At 51.5% G+C, this 12000-nt stretch overlaps 1 protein-coding gene across 1 annotated transcript; it reads right to left on the bottom strand.

Annotated features, from left to right (window-relative positions):
• Positions 1 to 163: 163 nt before the first annotated feature.
• On the bottom strand, positions 164 to 11026 carry LOC136022918 (protein-arginine deiminase type-2-like). Its single transcript, XM_065696836.1, has 16 exons — positions 10935 to 11026; positions 9329 to 9515; positions 9179 to 9248; positions 8947 to 9008; positions 8748 to 8865; positions 8013 to 8138; positions 7101 to 7279; positions 6709 to 6812; positions 6512 to 6623; positions 6326 to 6433; positions 4017 to 4168; positions 3595 to 3739; positions 2426 to 2519; positions 1604 to 1689; positions 792 to 920; positions 164 to 429 (listed from the first exon to the last, which is right to left on the bottom strand). Exons 1-16 carry the CDS (start codon positions 11024 to 11026, stop codon positions 196 to 198), a joined length of 1998 nt encoding a protein of 665 aa, XP_065552908.1. The 3' UTR covers positions 164 to 195.
• Positions 11027 to 12000: the final 974 nt, after the last annotated feature.

Raw genomic sequence — 12000 nt, 5'->3', positions numbered from 1 at the left:
CATGCAAAGGGCAAAATGGCTTCCCCCTGCCTCACCATCCCTGGGGGCTTCCCTCCCTTCCCCTTACAGTTATCCCCCATTCTTCTTTAACTTCCCGCCTCTTTCCTCACAGCAAATTCATTTATTAACTGGATTGCAAGCAACACACACGGAAGAAGCCATTAGGGGTGGAAGAAGGAGCAGGAGACGGCGCGGCTATGGCGTTACGTGCCACCATTTGAAGGCGAAGGGCCGGCGCTGGACGTTGGTGCCGCAGCGCACCTCCCCGAGCCTGCCGTGGTAGGAGCACACGTCCTCGAGGAAGCGGCAGCGCAGCCCCAGCGGCTCCAGGAGGCAGCGGGTTTGTCGCTCCAGGCAGCACTCACCCCCCATTATGGGGCCGAAGGGTTTGGGGATGCCCAGGTCCTTGGCCAGGACGATCATGGTGACCTGTGGGGTGACACGAGAGGGGTGCCAGTGGCGCTGGGGCTGATGGACATGAAGGGAAGGTGCTCGTCACCCTCCTCCAGCACCCCAAACTGGGGCATCAACAGCGCGCTCTGCAGCCACTTGCCCCCAGGATTCCAAATCCAATGTTGTTTTCCGCTTTTTATCATTAAACTCACCCCATGCCGTGTGATTTCCCCTCTTTTTGCCCCCAAAATGACACAGTTTAACCCCACCACAAGCAGATTTGAACCCATCTGGGCCTGGCTGGTGTCAATATTGCGCTTTTTTGGGACAAATCAGGGATTCATCCTGACTGAAAAGCTGGGTTTTGGAGAGGACCCAAGGAGCGGGACCCCCCTCACCATGTTGGGGAAGTACGGCACGGCTTTGCCCTGCTTGTCAAGCTTGAAGAGGGCCGGCAGGTCGATGATGTCCTCCTCCAGCAGCCCCAGCTCCTTCTTGAGGACATCCCTGTTCCAGTCGATGCAGCGCTGGAGGGGATGGAGAGCAGAAGGTTGGAGGGGGACACATAGGTAGATATGGTGGTGTGTGCAGTTCTGGTGTCCTCAACTTAAAAAGGACATGGAACTGTTGGAACAAGTCCAGAGGAGGCCACGAGGATGATCAGGGGACTGGAGCAGCTCCCATATGAAGACAGGCTGAGGAAGTTGGGGCTGTTCAGCCTGGAGAAGAGAAGGCTGCATGGGGACCTCATAGCAGCCTTCCAGTACCTGAAGGGGGCCTATAGGGATGCTGGGGAGGGACTCTTCATCAGGGACTGTAGTGACAGGACAAGGGGTAATGGGTTAAAACTGAAACAGGGGAAGTTTAGATTGGATCTAAGGAGGAAATTCTTTCCTGTTAGGGTGGTGAGGCACTGGAATGGGTTGCCCAGGGAGGTTGTGAATGCTCCATCCCTGGCAGTGTTCAAGGCCAGGTTGGATGAAGCCTTGTGTGGGATGGTTTAGTGTGAAGTGTCCCTGCCCATGGCAAGGGGGTTGGAACTGGATGATCTTGAGGTCCTTTCTAACCCTAACTATTCTATGATTCTATGGTCCCCAAAGCATCTTACACAGGAGGAGAGCCAGAATTCAACACCTCCCTTAAGGGTTTGCACCCCCTGGGGCAGTTATTGCAAGAAATAGCTATTTTTACCAGAAATATCAGTTCTTACCTGGACGTACTGGTTCTGCTGCATCAGAATGTTGTTGGAAAGGACCTTGTTAATGGTGACTCGTTTTGTGTCTGTCCCTGAGTACCCTACAAAAGCAAACTCCCTTAAAATAAAGTGGTGGTAGCAGAATCCTGGCTTAAGATGGGGAACAGAGATGGGAAAAGTCCCCAGAATCCCTATTTCCTGAGCTTGGGGTCTCAATTCTTAGTTTATTGGGAAACAGGGTGGGAAGAAAACCTTTGCCTGTTGGAAAGTGCATTGGCAAGTTCCTGTCATCCCACAGGAATCATGATCTGCTAAAGTTCTCCATTCAGCTCCATTCGGAGCTGCCAGCTCCACAGAGGTGCTCCTTGTTTGGGGATGGCAGCAACCCAGAGGGACCCATGGAGGTATGGAGACCTTCTCCCCACACCACTGCAGGTGGATGGCGTTCAAAACCACAACTAAAGGGTGCTCAAACTGGTGACCAGAATGTCATTGCTGCAGGGAGGGAAGGACAAGTGAGATGGGAGTGCTCATCCTGCTCCGTGCTGGCATTTACAGATGCTCCATCCCACCAAGCAAGCATCCCCTCCATGCAGAGGGCTTTATCCCTCCCATCCCACTCGCTTTCCCAAAATAGGGCTTGAGGAGGCTGGGAATGGTGGGCAGGTGTCCCGCTTGCCAGCACTGAAGGACAATGGGGTGGCAAAAGGTCCCCATGTCCCCCAGTACCCTCAGTCAGACAGGCGCTGCCGCCCTCAGCCCGGCTGCTCTATGGGGAGGCTCTGGCTGTCTCAGTTGACATCAAAGCTCAGCCAAAGCCACCCATTGTCCCCTCGCCTTTGAACATGGTGGCTTCACCCTGGCCTTCCTTCTGCTTCTCCCGAAAGAGCTTGTAGCACGCTGCAGGGCTGGCCATCAGCATCCGGAACCGCTGGGGTGGAGGATGAGAGAAGGGAGGGAGAGCAGTCACCAAAACTGGCTTCACTCCAGGGACCTCAGGGGCTTATTTCTGCAAGGAACCTGAGCTCAAACTCTTAAAATCATGTGTGTCTGATATTATTTAGTGTCTTTTTTAATGTGTGGTGGGAGGATATATCAGAATGAGGTTCAGTGATTTATGCTGTTGGCAAATACAGACCAGATCACACCCTGAGGGGTTAAACTGCTGCTGGGGCAGGGAGGAAAACTGCAGCCTGGCTGCAGCTGGGTCCAATCCTGCCTGCCTCAAGTGGGGTTTATAAACCCCCTGAGTGAGTATGATGGAGGTTTGGGTGAGCTAAGATTGAGGGTGAGAAGCACTGCTGCTGTTAAGGGTTTTGTGTCTTGTTTCTGGCATTGTAATTCAGGGGGGAGGATGGAACAAATGACTAATCAGGCTCTGACTTCCTCAGGAGAAGCCAACAATGGTTATTAAGCTAATCCCATAGGAATGATGGATTTGTAGGGTCTGAGTGCCATGTGTGACCTGACTTGCTTCCTACCAGTGGAAAAGGTCTCCTTAGTGGGGCACTAGAAGCTGCTTACTGCAGTCTTGATGGCATCTCTTATGGGGGCTTATTACAGTCCTGGGGAGGCCTAAGGGTTGGGGGTGGGGGCATGTATAAATACTCCTTTTCTGAACCATCCAGGTCAAGGTGTATTTTTTTTCCCCAGGTGAAAAATTCTTGTATCAGAAACACTAAAACCAGTGACAATGAAAAGAGCTTCTGAGAACACCTGGGAGGTGCTGAGCAGCTGAGAGCCCTGGCCAGCCCATGTGGATTCTGAGCTTTAAACTTCTTGGACTGCCTTTGCAGGTGCCTTTTCTCCTCTTTGTGTTGATTATTACCTCAGTGAGTCCCTTTTTACTTTCAGAACCCTCAGTTTTGGGGGCAGGAGTGAACCCCCAAGCAAATACTGGCTGGGTCTGTCAAAGAAATGCGCTTTGGGGTTTTCCTTAGAGGTGTCCCAATGGGATTAGTATCTCAGAAGAGAAACCAGAGAGTGGTGTGGGGGTTTTGGGGTACCTTTTTGTCAGAGGTGGGCACAAAAGTGACGAACTCATCGACGTGGCCCACAGCCAACCAGTCTGAGTAGAGCTCCACGGGAGCCTGCACTTGCTGGGCACAGAGGAAATCCCGCACTACCCTGGTCATTCTCCTCCCTGCGGAGCTGGGGGGGAAATATCCCCAAGAGAAAGGGATAAGGGGAATAAATATGAATGCGTGAATATGTATGTACACATAAATCACTGCCGAGGTGGAGAAGAGAAAGGAATGTGCAATATAATGGCAGAGATTGAGCACTGGTTGTTGAGTACACCCATCCCATAGAGAATCACATGTGCAGCTCACCAGGGAATAGCTAATTCAGCCCATTAACATAATTTTGAGGATGTTTAAGGGGTACCTGTGGTTCCTTTGCTCCCAAATGGTTTCCCAGGTCTTACGTGGGGAAGCTGCTGCCAATGAGAATCCTTCCCAGGGGATACTCCTTCCCTGCCACGGTCACGGGTGGGCTGACCTCCAGGTTGCCAAAGGAGTCAAGGCTGGTGATGGCTTCAAAGAGGGGCTCTCTGCTCACGTAGCCAAAGTCGGGGCCCTGCAGGAAGAGAAATCACTGTGAGCTTTGCCCTGGATCCCCCCTGCCTCCATGTCTTTAGTTTTATCCTTCCTGCTGGTCTCAGACCTACTCCAGTAGGTACAAACCATGAAGAGAGAAGCCTGTCCATGGATGGGGAGAGGCAAGAAAAGGCCAGAGGCAAGGCAAAGAATAAAGGAAAGGTGAGGATAACGGTCTCTGAATTGTCTGGGCTCAGTGATAAGTGACAAATGCTAGGGGCAGAACTGGGACAGGTCTCTGCTGTCCCAAAGCCAATGTTTTAAGTGTCTGCATTTAGCTAATTAGGTGCTGGGGTAGCCCTGAAGCTGAGTTTCTGGGTGGCTCTTGTTGAGCTAGAGGAACTTCAGCCCCGTAGGGGAAATCCACCCCAGGCATCAGGGCTTCACTTCACTTAAATCCTACTTAAGCCCTGATTTTCAGGACTTACTGTATCTGGGGTTTAAGGCATTGTGCATGCAGGGGTAATGAACCCTTGTGGTGATGTGGCTGAAATGCCCAAGGGGCAGATTGCAATGCTAAAAACAGGGTGAAAATGTCAGAGGTGGGACAAAAATCCTGCCTTGAACCTGTCCTTGATCTCTGGATCAAGTCAGTATGGGCTTGGAGCTCACAGCAGCCTTGGGATGAGATCAGGTGTCTGCTGGGTTTTCATTAAGTCCCAGTCGCTTGCCAGTGTTGGGTTTCTGTGGGGTAAAACAGATATGCAGGTCCCTAAAAATGAGCAGAGAGAGCTGAAGGTGATCTGGAAGTTGCTTTTTGTTGTTCAAAGGCGTTTGAGAAGCTGGGATTGGGAAAATGCACCAGGATTGCCTTTCCCCAAGATGACCTGTGCATTTTTGGGGCGCATGGCTGAGGATTAAATTCTTTCCTTGCGTGCTGTAGGGGGGACTGAGCATGAAACACAAGCTCTGAGCTCATATCATTGTAATAAACAAGGGACCTGGTATGGTTTCAACTGTCAAGGTCCTGGTTCATCCCAGGTTTGTGGGTCACATCCAAGTCCTATCAGTTCCAGACTGATTTTGAGGGGCTAATTCCTTCTCGTCTCCTTTCCCTGGCACAGGGTCCCACAGGCTTTGGGCTTGGCTGGGGTGAGGACAGGACCAGTATGTGTCATGTTTGCCTAAATATTCCTAACTGGAAAATGAGATGGGAAAGAGAAGAGTGGGGATTAGAGAAGCCTTCAGAACAGCAATTGGAGTATAAAGTGTTAGCAGCTCCAGAGGCTGAAATTGCTTCCTAAATATGAAGCAAAGCAATTCTTAATGAGGATGAATAGGAGTGGATCAGTGTGCTATTCCCATCCTGCCTGATGGATCTGGGACTGGGTGTACTCATTTCAGGGATGAGAAATGATACATTTCAATGCTTTGGAAAGCTCTTCACCTTCCCCAAAGTGGTGTGCAGCACAAAGTGAGCTGCCCTATTCTCCCCTTACTGCTGCTGCCTGGCTGGGTCTACGTGGCAGCAATCTGGGGATGCTCTGCCCTTTCTGCATGGTGGTATCCCAAAGGGATCATTCAATCCATTTTTCCCTGCTTGTCTTTCCTGGGCTCTCCCTGAATGCTTACTGCTTTCCCAGACAGCCTGCATTGCACATTCTGCCCATGGCTGGCCCTTTGCCTTGGCAAAGCAGCCCCACAGGGATGTTTTTGGCAGCTGCCTGCATCTTGTTCTCTTTCAAGGAAGTAAATTGACCCCTCTTGTGTTTTCCCTTCCTCTCCTGCTTGGGAGCTGCTGCATATTCACAGGCATAGAGGAGGAAAGGAAAAACCAGCCCATTGCTGGGATACTTAGGGTGAAGAAATCCACTCTTCTCCTGGAGCTTGGCAGGAATCTTTCATTCCCAGAGGCATGAGAGCCTCCTTTTCCCTCTCATCCAGCACCTTCTGGGCAAAAGGCTTTCCAGATGGGCTGTGGATTAGGCTCTGATCTTGGTTTGAGGGGTTGAGGCTGTTGGCATCCTCCCAGCTGGAAGTGGATGGGGTGGTATCTCCATGCAGAGGTGTTAAACTCTCATGTTTCAAACAAATTCACTGTAGGCCCTCCAAGGAGCCAAGTTCAAGTAGGGTTTTAGGAGTGGTGGAGTAGGCTCAGCTGCTGCTCAGGAAATACAAGCAACTGTCCTGCTCTTACCAGTAGATCCTTGATGGGGAATCGCTCCAGCCCTCCATCTTGAGGGGAGTCCAGCACCACTGGGAAGCTTTTGTGGGGAGCATGGGTGTAGCCAAACTCAATCTCATCCTAAAAAAGGGAGGAAAACCCGTGTGGGGCACATCAGCAGGGTAGGAAATATTTGTCCCCACTCTAGTGCCCACCTACCTGCATCCAGCGGTCCCCACGGTTGATGTAGCCAAAGCAAACCTTCAGCTCGCAGCCAGCCTTGTTCACCAGGTTTTTTATCTCCTTGATGAAGAGGTAGTTGTCCTTCATGCTGGGAAAGTGGATGGCAGGAAGGATGAGGATGAAGCTGCCTTTTTCCCTGCCCATCACCTCCCCACTTTTCCTTTGGCCTTTACCTGCAGACAAAGACGTTCACTGGTGCCAAAGTGTTGGGGGTCATGATCCACGGTGCTACCCTGAACATGACTGTGTCAGTGAAGATTGGTGCATGAGGGATACCCTGGAGGAGGCAAGCAGAAACTGGGGAGCTTTCATTCCCTGTTTACCACTATTCCCCCTAAATAGAATCGTAGAATAGACTCATAGAATAGTTAGGGTTGGAAATGACCTTAAGGTCATCTAGTTCCAACCCCCTGTCATGGACAGGGACACCTCATACTAATACCCAATACTTGAGGTCATTTTTTGGGGTAAATTAGTGTGGACCATTCTCCATTCGATCCCCATCCCCTTCTCCATGCCCCTGCTGTCACCTCCCACCTTTACTCCTTCCCTGGAACCCCCTGACCTCAGCCAGCATCTCCAGGAGGCTGACATGGATGGAGACCAGCCCAGGAAAGGTGTCATCAGGAAAGCGGAGCCCCTCAACAAAGAAGTCGAGCTCAGCAGCCCCACCAGTGTACTGCACCGTGTGGTAGAGCTTCCTGCGGCCCAGCACCTGCACGTACCGCTGCCCGAAGAAGGGGTCTGCAAGAGGAGAAAGGGGATGGTGGCAACCTCCAATGTTTCTGTGATGGTTTTGAGTGTATGCAAGGAGGTACCACGATCCCTCTGTGCTGGAGCTTCTCTGCCTGTATGGGTAGATACAACCTCACCTGGAAGAAGCATCTTAAAACCTTAAAGGGCTTTCAGTTTGGCAGTCATGCACCAGAAGGGAGAGGAAGTGTCTCAGCCTTTGCTTGGATGGAGCAGTCACTGGGAAGATGTTTTCACGGGGTTTCTGCTGTTTCAGCCCCACTGACAATGCCACCACCTCTCCTGCTGAAGGACTACCTCTGCATGGAGGGAGAAGACCCATGTTTCTGGGATGGATGAGGGCTTTTGGTCACAGGAAATAAACCACTGTGCCCACAGCAGGGAACAAGCAAGGGAAATGTGTTGTAGAGTGTGTTGTGATCGTAATAAAACATCTGGGTGTCAGGACACATGGCTTTTTCTGCTACTCCTGTGCTGGATGAGCTTGATAAATGGCTTTATGGCTCTGGGCCTCTGCTTGTTCATCTCCAGTTTTCCATTTGGTAGAGAAGAGAATATTCAGTGCTGGAAAAAACTGGAAAAGGGATGCAGAGGCCTTCGGAAGTGCCATTTGAAGAGCACGGAGAGGACAAGGGCAGAGATGGAAAGCAAAGAGCTTGCAGGAATCTCAAAAGCACCACAAGCAAGGAGGAAGGGACAGAGGAGGAGGTGAGGAAGGACTTACTCTGCACATAAAAGACTCCAACTTTATCGGCTTCAGAGACAGGAATATAGAGAATGATTTCATACCCCCGGGGCAGACGCTGGGGCCCTTCAGTCCTCAACACCATCCGAGACATGTCCAGCAAATCTGGGTGCAAAGAAGAGGAACCTGGGTGATGGGTGGTTGCACCATGCAGCTCTGGCTGATCTGCACCCTCCCTCCTGGGGTTTGCATCTCCTCTACCAAGCTCTTCCCTTGCTACCAGCCTTTGCAAGCTGGAACAACAAGCTGCTAACAAAGCCTGGGGCTTGTGCTTTGAAACAAGTGCCCCTTTCCCTCCCCTCACAACCGTGGCACAGCCAGTCCTTGACCTCAAAAAAGTGATGGGCACTGGCTCCATGTGGTTGGAGTTTTCCAGGAACCTGGGTGTGTTCTTGCCTCATGCCTTGCCCCGAGCTTCTTTCACCCATGTGAAGCATCCCTGGGCCAAGCTCTGCTGTCAGTGGCACCTCTGCTGTACTTCTGGCTGGGTTTCGTGCCCTGCTTGACCGCAATTAGTTTGGATGGCATTAAACAAAGAGAATTCCCATGTGGGAAGCTTACTCAGCAGCTTGGTAGAGAGCAGCTCATAGACAGCTGGTTCCCAAGCAAGATTTCACCTCCAGAAAGGTTCAAGAGGGGGAATAACATAGCATTTTTTGCTTTCTATGATACCTTATATATATATATATATGTATATAGAACTTTTATAGTTACCTTCTCTGCTGAACACCCTCTCGTCATCACAGTCTGATGCCACAGTGAAGGGGTTCTCTTTATCACAGCTGACGAGTAGGATGGCGCCATGGCCCTCGGGACCCCAGGTCCAGCTTGCCTGAAACACCCCACTGGGCCTTAGTGAGCTCAGGCCCTGCAAGCCCATGGACTTCCCATGCAGTGCAAGAGGCTGAGTTACCTTGTTGGGGCTGTTCTTCTCCACCACACCATCCCGATCCGCGTCGACATCCAGAGAGATTCCTGGATGGAGAGAACTCACCCTCATCCCAGGGTACAGCAAAGTTGGGTGGGTGCAAGAGCTCCCCAGATCCAGTAAACCTGGGTCCATCTTTGCCCCTACATCGCAGCACCTCCCTCCAAGAGATCAAGGGGGTGAAAATGGATTGCTCCACAGAAGCCTTCGTACTCACCAATGCCAGTGAGGAAGACCCCAGCTTGGTTTATGGGCTGCCCTCCCTCTGCGTAAAAGCTGACAGTTACCTGCAAACCCCCAAATCACTGATTGGGGAAGGAAGTTCTCCCTCTGTGGAGATCCCACACCCCAACACCCCACTTCTCACCTTATTATCATTGACCTCAGTGCTGGCCCTGCTCATGTTGAACCTCAGCACCGTCCCCTTGTCCAGCGGCCACCGTGTCCCACTGCCAGGGGCTGACCCGACCTCCGCTGGGCTTTGGCATCTCACCTCCACGCTCACCCCCTCTGTGTGCTTCACACTGAAGGAGACTGCCCCAGCTGGGGCCGCCCTGCCAAAATCACTCTGGTTTAAGTGCTTTGCACCAAAATCACCTGGTTCTCACTGTGATTAATTCCACTGCCCAGAACACAGCCAAGACTGGGCACGCTGGCGTCACCACGCTCCCCGCCGGCACCTTCCTGCCCCTGCCTGGGAATGCTTCAAGTGTCTTTATACTTTTGCTTTTTAGGACAGAACATGCTATTTTAACAAAATGAGGTTATTTTGTAGCCATGGGTGCAGATTACAATCTATAATAACCCCAGCCCAAAGCACTCAGAGCTGCTGGAACTGACCTTGGGGTTGTACTTCAGTGGAGAAATCCATGTTTATTTTCCGGCTGAGGCAAACCCAGGATTTAACAGCTCATCCTAACAGTGGGACAACCCAACTGGGACTTCACCATGGGAAACTCTAATTGTGGGGGTGATTTTGGTCAACCCTCAAGCAGGAGTTGTACCACTCCCAGTCCAATGTGCCCTTGCTCTGTGCATCTCTTTTCCCTTTCCCAGCTCCTTTTCCCTAATGTCTCCATCTTTCCAGGATTGTTATTTGCATCTCATGAGGTGCAGGCTCCCTTTGATCCCAACACCCAAGGGCTAACACTGTATCACTGTTACAGCATCATTTATTAGGTTTCTGGATGCCAACAGACACCCCCCCCACCCCCCCCACCCCCCCCAATCTGCGCTGGGAGTGAGGAGAGGAAATCTGCGCACTCCTTTGCTGCTGCCTGGGTGTTTCTGAAGTTATTAAATTACATTTAATTATGCATGGAAAAACTGGTTTGGTTTCCTTGTTTCTGGGTTTTGGGAATCCCACTGGGAGGAGATTTCACCTGGAGAGGTGCCAGATGAGTTGTAACTGTGCTGCTTGGCTCGAATATTGAGGGTAAGCTTTGCAAAAGCAGCAAAGACCCGAATCAACCATGAAATGAGCTTTTAAACTGTTTCCTTTGGAGAGGGGGAAATATATCTGGAGGTAGAGGGCTTGGTTTGACTTAGGGGAGCAGGGTTGGTGGTGTGGGGGTGCTGCTTGGTCACTAACTACATCTTGTTTCCCTCCCCTCTCCCAGCTGCATCTCCTCCTCTGCAGCCCATCCCCGTGGCTCCTGCTGCAGCAGCTTTCCAAGATGACACTGGATCAGTTGACCACAAATGGCTCAAACCCATCACCATCAGGTAAGTACCACATCATGCAAACACTGATGCTTGAAGTTTTCCTGGCTCTTGTCCAGCTTTGCAAAGCCCAGGGAGGATTTTGCCCATAAAATGCATTAAATCACAATGTTGGGGCTGTGGAGTTTGGGGAAGCAGAAGGAAAAATGAGGAGGGGGGATTTGCAGAGGGATAAATGGGGGGTGAAGGCAGGCAGGAAGGTGGGGTGCAGAGATGGAGGAGCACAGGGGGTGTTGGGGTGTGCCACTCACCCATAGACATCAGCTGAGATGTAGGTGCCCAGCACACACAGGGCCTCGATGCGGTTCCCGTGCTGCAGCCGGAGCGTGCGGTCCCCCGGCATCTCCCCGTGCAGCCGCCCAGGCACCTTGGCGATGGGCACACGCACCCTTTCCCACCCGCTCTGTGTGGCACTGAGACCCCAGCAGCACCCAGCTGCTTCTCCTTCCCCCTTGGCAACGCCTCCCTCCTCCTCCTCAAGTGACTGGAGCAAATCAAGCTGCTTTGGGAGTCTGCAGAGTTTGGAACGACAACTCTGCAGCCCCCACCGTGCGCCAAAGGAAGGAAGCAGTTGGATTGGACCCTCTAAAGCCCCATGAAAATGATCTCCAAGGGGAGGGAAGGGATGGAGGGGGAAGGCACCCAAGTCCAACCAGCTCCCAGCTCTATGCAAGCAGCTCCCCCAGCTGTCCCCAGCTCCCCTCCAGCATCTCCCTGACCCCAAACAGGGACGAGCCGCCCAACATGGAGGTGATTTTGCAGTGCTTTGGCTGGTGTTTGCACCTGTGGGTTATCCATTCTTTGTATACACTTTAGGGAAAAGCTCTGGCTGCTCTTGGGAAGAAAGAAATACAATTTTCCAGCCCTTAGGCTAGAGCAGGACGCTCCTTTTGATTTTTTCCCTGCTTATTTGCAAAGGGAAGCAGGGAAGCACTTGCTGAGGTGGGGAAATCAGAGGTGGTTTTCCACACGTCAGGAGCAATTGCTGCCCACGCAGGCCTTTGCATTATATATTAACATCAAGCTAAATATTCATTTTAAACCCCAAACTTCTGCCCCAGATTTGGAAAGCCACAAGCAATTAGTGAGGAGCAGAAATGTTCAGGTTGATGTTCCCTATTTATATCCCTTTTGGGCTTCTCTTCCCTGTTCCTTTTAGTGCTTTCTTCCCTCTGTGGCTGGGGTGTAGGAAAGAAACTCAAACGCATCTGAAGCAGATCCTATTTTATTGGGTTTGGTTGGTTTTGGAGGATGTTTGCCATGATCTGAACAAATGTGAATGAGGACTTTGTGTTGCTATGCACAAAAAGAGGCAGT

This window comes from Lathamus discolor, chromosome 16 (genome assembly GCF_037157495.1).
Source record: "Lathamus discolor isolate bLatDis1 chromosome 16, bLatDis1.hap1, whole genome shotgun sequence".
Taxonomy (NCBI): domain Eukaryota; kingdom Metazoa; phylum Chordata; class Aves; order Psittaciformes; family Psittacidae; genus Lathamus; species Lathamus discolor.
The sequence above is the reverse complement of the archived record's forward strand: the minus strand, read 5'-3'. Positions and strand labels throughout refer to the sequence as shown.

Excerpts from the sequence above, each read along its gene's own strand:
- LOC136022918 (XM_065696836.1), bottom strand. The coding sequence starts at position 11,026 with ATGCCGGGGGACCGCACGCTCCGGCTGCAGCACGGGAACCGCATCGAG. Across the intron at positions 2,520-3,594 it reads TGCCCACCTCTGACAAAAAG|CGGTTCCGGATGCTGATGGC; the intron begins GTACCCCAAAAC and ends CCTCCACCCCAG. Across the intron at positions 1,690-2,425 it reads TGAAGCCACCATGTTCAAAG|GGTACTCAGGGACAGACACA; the intron begins GCGAGGGGACAA and ends TTGCTTTTGTAG.